At 41.4% G+C, this 7,938-nt stretch overlaps 1 protein-coding gene across 1 annotated transcript; it reads left to right on the top strand.

Annotated features, from left to right (window-relative positions):
- Positions 1-409: 409 nt before the first annotated feature.
- On the top strand, positions 410-6,496 carry LOC139660136 (sodium- and chloride-dependent betaine transporter-like; the record flags this gene model as incomplete). The annotated part of the gene is made up of 8 exons (XM_071538193.1): positions 410-540; positions 1,050-1,256; positions 2,269-2,403; positions 3,160-3,300; positions 3,595-3,712; positions 4,488-4,541; positions 5,498-5,627; positions 6,362-6,496. Coding segments are annotated over exons 2-8 (903 nt in total), but the record flags the coding sequence as incomplete, so codon positions are not given.
- Between the last annotated feature and the right edge of the window lie 1,442 nt (positions 6,497-7,938).

A 7,938-nucleotide genomic window follows, 5' to 3' on the forward strand; every position in this document is an offset into this window, starting at 1 on the left:
ACAATCAGGTTAGGCATGAATAAATATACGTACTGAAATAATGTGTTGTCGATACTGTACGCGTTACGGCTTCAAAGAATAGCGACAGGAATGTATGGAGGGTAAACCCACTTAAACTCAGTTTATCCACTTTTTTTATTTGCGGATAGAGCACCCCTTGTCTTTTTTAGGCTACAAAAAGTCATCATAAATAGGCTACATCATGCCGATATACAGTAGATTTGTATTTTTTTTTATTTTTTTTGAAGTGCATAAAAACGCTTTTCTGAAAAGATAATTAGGCTAATTCTTATTCATAATGGTCGTTGCCTTATGATGATCACCGACTAGATGTCAGCGTATCCCCACCTTTTAGTTTACCGCTCCATCACTGAATAGTACTTTATTTCTATAGACATGGAGACAAAAGGGGAGCTGTCCCTCTGCTGGTGGAGCTCCTCCTTAGAATAAGGCTTTTGTTCTAACTTTGCTCTCTGCAAGTCAGTCAAGGAATTTTACATCGCCGGTCGCCGCTGCAAAGTCAGCTCTGAAAACTCGTGAGTGAGTATATGCATTCTCATTTGTTATTATGAGGCTATTAATAATACTGAGTAGGCATAAGAAACTCTTAATTGTCTCGTTATGTTTTGCAGTTCTTTTCATAGTTTTTGCAACCCTCTTAAATAGCATAAGCCTTTTTCGTTATAGTTATATTTAGAGTTATAGCTTTGTAGTCAATTGCATTTAGAAGATTGTTTTGTCAGAACTTTTTTCTTTTGGCGTCATTGTTAACCAGCCCAGGAGACTTTAATGTAGTGCAATAACTAGGATGTTTATTAGAGCAGTTCAGTGAAGTGGATGTGTTGAGGAAAATTTTGGTTAGGTGTGGAGAAGGGGCGGGACAAGACATGAAAACTTTACATTATTAGGGCCCCTGGTCAATTAAAGTGTAATAACAGGGTTCCTATTTATCCATATCAAGATAAGGGTATGGAAGAGAGGTGGAGAGAACAAGACAGAAATCACACCAGTTACTGCATTTGACACGTGTTCATGTGTGCATACAACAGAGAGAGAGAGAGAGGCAATGACCGAGGAAACAGCCCAAGGAGCCCCTCTTGGAGACTCGGGGCCCCAGAAAGGGGTTCCTGAGGATGGGGTTCAGGCGAGGGGCAAGTGGGCCAACAAGATGGAGTTCCTGCTGTCCATGGCTGGAGAAATCATCGGCCTTGGAAATGTTTGGCGCTTCCCCTATCTGTGCTACAAGAATGGAGGAGGTGAGAGAGTGTTTAGAGAGAGGTTAGAGACGTATGTGGTGCGATGACTAGTCATGAGCAGGTGGAGGGTGTTTGCTTTTCCAGTCTAGTCTGGAAGACATTATCACTGATCCATCACGTGTGTGTGTGTGTGTGTGTGTGTCTACATGCATGTTCCCTGTGTGTGTTTACATTTAACAAAGCGAGAGAGACAGAAAACAGACCGAGAGAGATCATGGGAGGTTGATCATGAGAATGAAGAAAGGGGTGTGAGAGAGAGAGAGAGAGAGAGAGAGAGGGAGAGAGAGAGGGAGAGAGAGAGGGAGGAGTGAAAGAGAGGGGAGTGTATTGCCTCAGGGACTTCACTCACTCTTACAACACTGTGGGTGGACTTATTTCAGGGTTTATGTCAGAGATTAGGGAACAACAAAAATCATACATGCATCCATCAAAAACAAAGGCTACCAGGCTTGCTATTGGCTGCAGATTACTTTATAATCATCTCAATGGCTCTCTGTATCCAGTCGATGAAAGAGTTCCATTCAAAGTCGTCCATTCTTGTAGCTGTAGTTAGGAAACATTTCATAATATCCCATAAATTCCCTATTGATATTGCATAAGCTTAATGCAATAAATCTTATCTCCGTATAAGTTCTTGTCCCAAAAATAATCCATTCTTTAAAACCATTACTCAGCTTTTATTTAACCGTTTGCATCAGTGGATCTTCAAGTGGGGTCCTTAAGGGAAAAGGGAATAGTTTAATTTCACTATAATTTAATTCAGTAGAAATTATTGCAATTAAAGAATGTTATGACTGTTCTAATCATAGGTTTCACTTCTACTATCGTCTCCCCATGAACAGTGTAGACAGTTTAGTCTTCTCAAAACTCTTCCCATATGTGAGTCTGTGGGACTAAATGTTATCAAATGGGGATTGTGTTTATAATGTGTGTTTATTTGGGGGGTTCGTGACAGTAAAAACGTTTGAGAAGCCCTGGCGTGAGACTTCTTTGTGGGTGTCTGTATTTGCAGGTGTCTTCTTCATCCCTTATTTCGTGTTCCTTTTCTTCTGTGGTATCCCTGTGTTCTTCCTGGAGACGGCACTGGGCCAGTACACCAGTGAGGGAGGGGTCACCGCCTGGAGGAAGATATGTCCCATGTTTGAGGGTAAAAACAAGGCTTGGGCAGATTCTTGTAGCATGACACAAGAATTTGAAATGTATACATAAGAAAAAAACAAAAAAACAGGCACATGATCCAAAAAACATCATATGGTATTTGTTTGCACTCTGGTATGCTCTAAAGGCATCCAACATAGTTAGCTGTTAAGTCTTATATTGTCATGGTTTCCATTCAGATCCTCAAACATTAAATGATCACAGTGGCCTTGTCAGTTGTTTTAAATTAGTGCAGATATGTAACCTTTCTGAAGGGGTTATAAGAGCTAGTTTTTTTTAAATTTGCTGCAATTTCACTTTGGCAAAACATTTTACTATTGGCAAAACAGTTTTACCAACTCTGTAGAAGTTCAGGAGCAGTCAACCTGCAACATTATCTGCCTTGGGAATCCCCAGGCTTTTTTCCCAGAGTCTCAATTTTATTGAAAACAGGCAAAATTGCCTCAGGACACATAATTAAATAATAGCCTCTGTGCCAACCATCCTGTGTTTGTAAATGTGTTACAAACATGAATTTTAGATTAGTTTAAAACAAAAGGGAGTGGTAGGGCCTCCAAAGTGGCCAATGTTGGTGGCTGACTGTTCATATAAACGTCAAACACTACAGATGTTTTACCAGAGTGCAAAAAATAAACATTTAACTGTAAAGAAAACATGCAGATCTCAGTGTTGGAGACAGGGAACCAAACCAGGACTGGAAATGTCCACTAATATAAAACCACTTTGTGAAAACTGTGTCCCACAGGTGTGGGGATTGCGTCCCAAGTGATCGTGATCTACCTGAACATCTACTACATAGTGGTGTTGGCCTGGGCCATCTACTACCTGATCAACTCCTTCAAATACCCGCTGCCCTGGTCCACATGTGACAACTCGTGGAACACTGGTGAGGAGGGGGACGGTGTGGGAAGAACTAACACAGATCAGACTGCGTTATGTTAGACATGTATACACACGCCTGTGTATTATTAATCACCAGCGCTTAACACCAAATCTTGCTCTGCTTGTTTTGCTTCCTCTGCATTTGGATACACATAAAAGCGGCTGCCACTTCCTTTACTACTGAATCTAAAAAGATAGAGATTGTATAGACTTAAGGAATTTGTTGCCTGTTGTTCCCTTTGTTAAATGTGGACAAATCACCCCTTGCCCCTGTATCTCTCTTTCCTCAATCTCTCAGACATGTGCCACAACCGCCTTAGCTATTTCGCCAACCCCCATATGTTTCACCTTGGGACCAACTGGTCATTCCTAAACAACAGCACTATATCCGACTACTCTGACGACTACACTGACATGTAAGTTGCACTACGATTTCTTTTTATCCTGCTGTAGCTGCTGAAATGTTATTAAAGATAGGATTTATGATTTTGTTACACACATTGATCCGCTCAGGTCTAATTAATTGACTGCTACAGTTGTGTGATTGTGTGTATTTATATGTGATACATTGAAAGAATTATAAGTAATAAATGCAGCAGGTTTGGAACACACCCATACATAATGTGTTGATCAAGGAGGGAGAGGCTAACATCTCTTTTTGATTACTGCCTGGGGACAGCTGCAGGGTGAAAAGTACACACACTAAATCTAAATGACACACATCAGGTCTAGCTCTTACAGTGGTTGAAGGTACTTTTTATATTGGATACAAATCCGCCAATGGGTGGGGCAATTTCACTGGTTTCCAATTCAGATCAACTTGTCATTTTTTTGATACGACTGGAACGATCTGCTTTAGATATTGAAGATGATGTTTTTAGAAATCCCTGAATCAGTTGAAACTGCATTAGAAATAAATTGAAATCTCACAGCATTTTCTTCACTTGTTACTTGTTCACTTGTTGTAAAAAAAGACAGAATATGAAACTAAATGATTTAAGATGCACATTTTTTGCATGGTTAGGGTTAGGGTTAGTGACACTATCTGAAATGTCTTGATGTGGTAAACCACACTGGTACTCCAATGTTTACAATTACTATTTGACTGAGGTCTGATCCTCAATATTGCTTTGCTTCCTTCAGCTGACTGTGATTTATGTCCTTCTGTCTTTATATATTGTATATCTCCAGCAATGAAACTTCCAGCTTTATGGGAATCAAGTCACCTGAAATGGAATTCTGGATGTGAGAAATGCACACACACACAGACACACACACACACACCCACACAACCCTAACCCTAAACCTAACCACACGCGCAACAGACAACACAAACAACAAACAATCTCTCTCATTGTCTTTCTCTCTCTCTCTCTCTCTCTCTCTCTCTCTCTCTCTCTCTCTCTCTCTCTCTCTCTCTCTCTTTCTCTCACGCACGCACACACACACACACATCTTGCTACAACATGAGGCAGCTTTGACAGTATTATCATCCACCCCAGTGTGTGTGTCTTTGGGGCAGCATTCCTCAGTGATAGCACTTAATGCTTCCCAGATACCAAGAGGCCATCTTTATTCTCAGGCTGCTGAGTGAGGCTGATGCTAATGGACACAAAGAAAGGTGAAGCAGGGCCACCCAAACACAGCACACAACAGGAAAATGAGCCAATTACACTCCTCGGGGAGCCATAGACTGACCAATTACTGCAGCCGATTCAAATTCCCCTTTCTCTCATTCTCATTTATCTCTCATGTCAGACATTTCAAAACACGGTTGCTGTTCTCCACGTGATAAATTCCGGATTTGGTATGAGGAACTGATATTGGGAAATCATCTGACATCTACTCTGCACTGCCTCTCCTCGATGAGAAAAATATGTGTTGTTTTTTCTGCAGTTTTAAAGTCGAAGCCGCCCAAAGTAAACTAAGGGGGATTTGAACATCTGTATTTATGGCGCAGATGTCTGCTGCCTCTCGGAGTATTTAACTCTGTCTCCATATGGACACAATAAAGGGAAAGATGGCTTTGAATGTGTTCTTCTTGTGTTGTTTTGTCAGCTCACATTTGTACCAAGTTGGATTTATTTGCAGTGGGAGAAAGCCTTTGACAGTAGAATACAGAGTGCGGTTGTGTGCATTGCATGTGTGTACATCCATCATTCAGTATGTTTATTTTAATGTGTGTGATCTCTTCCCCTCAGTAACCGTGTGTTGAGGATGTCAGATGACATGTCGCTGGGTAAGGTACACTGGGACCTGGCTCTGTGTCTGCTGGCAGCCTGGGTGATCTGCTACTTCTGCATCTGGAAGGGAATCAAGTCTACAGGCAAGGTGAGTACCGACCTAGCTTACAGACAGTATTACACTGAATGTACAAATTAGTACGGACATCTTCCTGATACTGAGTTGCAGCCCCTTTTTGCACAATCTACACCTTTATTGTGTCAAAGCTTCTCAAACTCGTCTGCTTCTCTTTATCTGCATCTCCTCCTTTGTGATTGGTATAGATTTAAAGTCCCCATGAAATGAACTCCCATTACTTTTACTGTCCTGGAAAACACAGTATCTTTCATGGTGACCTCATGCTGCACTAGGCATAAATATAATTTTCTAACCAATAAAACCATCTGATTTTTTGAACAATCCCACCCATCTGCACCCCTCCCATCAAATAAAACTGCCTTTCTCTCCCTGACTCATATTCCATTGGTTTAGAGTTTAAACCAATGGAATATAGACAGATATACAGAGATATAGAAAATAGACTTTTGAATGATACCTTACTGCGTTATGTAAGTAAATGCATCAAAACCAGGAAGTAAAGATGCCATTCCATGGGGTCTTTAATAAAGCAAATCAACAAGATAATTGTTTTTACATGGATTCACCTCATCAGTGCACTTCATGAGTAAGTGTCCCTAATATGTTGCACATTCAGTGTGTATCACTACAGGCACATGGAGGGCAGGAGCACATATTGTACGCTATTTTCCTAGACATGTAAGCAACCATGTTCTAAGTATGTGTGTGTGTGTGTGTGTGTGTGTCTATATCTGTGTTTGTAGGTGGTGTACTTCACAGCTACATTCCCCTACCTGATGCTGTTCATCCTGTTTATCCGTGGGGTGACCCTCCCGGGGGCGGCGGAGGGCCTGAAGTATTACCTCATGCCCGACCTCGACAAGATCGCTGATCCCGGTGTAAGACCTCGCTGTCGCAAACTGCTGATTTCACAACAAAGTTTAGTTTAGTCAGAAATAGGACATTACAATCACAATGCACAGCACACCCGTTTTGCTGTTTCAAACTCCTGGATGAAGTTGTGCAACTCAATATGCATTTCCAAAGTAAACACATGCAGAAAGAGTTTATGTTCTGTCATTTGAAATGCAGTTCACAATTTTGGCCTCAACTAGAACGCCATATCTCGCCTTCTCTCACGGAACTTGGTGTCTTTAGTAGATTTCTCTCTGTTCTGACAGGATGAATACAGTCCTGTTCTTCTCCTCCACCTCCCCCTCCTTTTCTCTGCCTTCACTCCACATCTCCAGTCCCAAGACGGAAGTGAGGTCTTAACAAGAAAAACAAACCAAGAACCTTTTCAGAAAGACGTTTATCAAAGAAAGCTTCCCCCCTTGAGTATACGCTAACATCAACACACAGTAATAAAAAACAGTTCTCTCCGTGGGGGATTTTTAACACATTGTGAAGGGTATATTGCCCTTACAAAAATTCCAGGTCTGTAACTTTTGCTTTGCAGCTGAAACTGAATTCAGCACTCTACTACCATTGCAAATTAGATGATAATCCAATGAGAAGTTATCGAATTTTAAGCAGATAAAAAGCAAAGCAGCAACAGCGGCCTCCATAAGGCGATATTTAAAATTAACTGAAGCAGTCGAAACACCATAAGCACAGTATATTAAAATTCATACAGCAGACCTGTTATTGTCGACTTATTCACTTAGCATAATGATGTAATTTCCAGACTGAATAGGCTGCTGAAAAAGCAGAGGGCGAATTCTGGATGTGTTGCCAGGCAATGGCACAATGACAGCATCTGTTGCAGCTAGCAACAACTGCTTAACAAAAGAGACTTTCTCCAGCAGCTAAATGGATAGGCTCTTCCCCTCTCTCTCTCTCTCTCTCTCTCCCTCTCTCTCTCTCTCACACCCTCTTGACAGTTCAGTAGTGTGACTTCACAGCTTCAAGGGTCAAATGTCATCACTGAAAGGTTAAGCCTCATAATTCCTATTGTGGGGTCACTTCCTCTTCCTCTTTACAAGACTTAGAATCCGAGTGTGTGTGTGTGAGTGTGTGTGTGTGTGTGTGTGTGCATGGTTGTGCCCATATGCATTTGCATGGGTGCCGTAATATGGTATATATGCATCTCCGTGTATGTGTAGATCCACACATTTTCATTCTCCACACCGACAAAGCACAATGGCGTAGTGTTTCTACCCAAGAAAAATTGAGACTTATCTGTGTCGAAGTTGCACACTCAGAGAAGCCCCCTTGACATTCATGTTAAGAGTTATTTTTTTCCCGCTCTCTCTCTCTCTCTCTCTCTCTCTCTGTCTCTCTCTCTGTCTCTCTGTCTCTCAGTCTTCATCTATTTGACTGGATTCCCTTGTGACTATCT

Source organism: Centroberyx affinis, unplaced genomic scaffold, assembly GCF_046629955.1.
Source record: "Centroberyx affinis isolate AG114_WGS23_722 - 3 ecotype Tasmania unplaced genomic scaffold, CSIRO-AGI_Caff_v1 ptg003223l_1, whole genome shotgun sequence".
Taxonomy (NCBI): Eukaryota; Metazoa; Chordata; class Actinopteri; order Beryciformes; family Berycidae; genus Centroberyx; species Centroberyx affinis.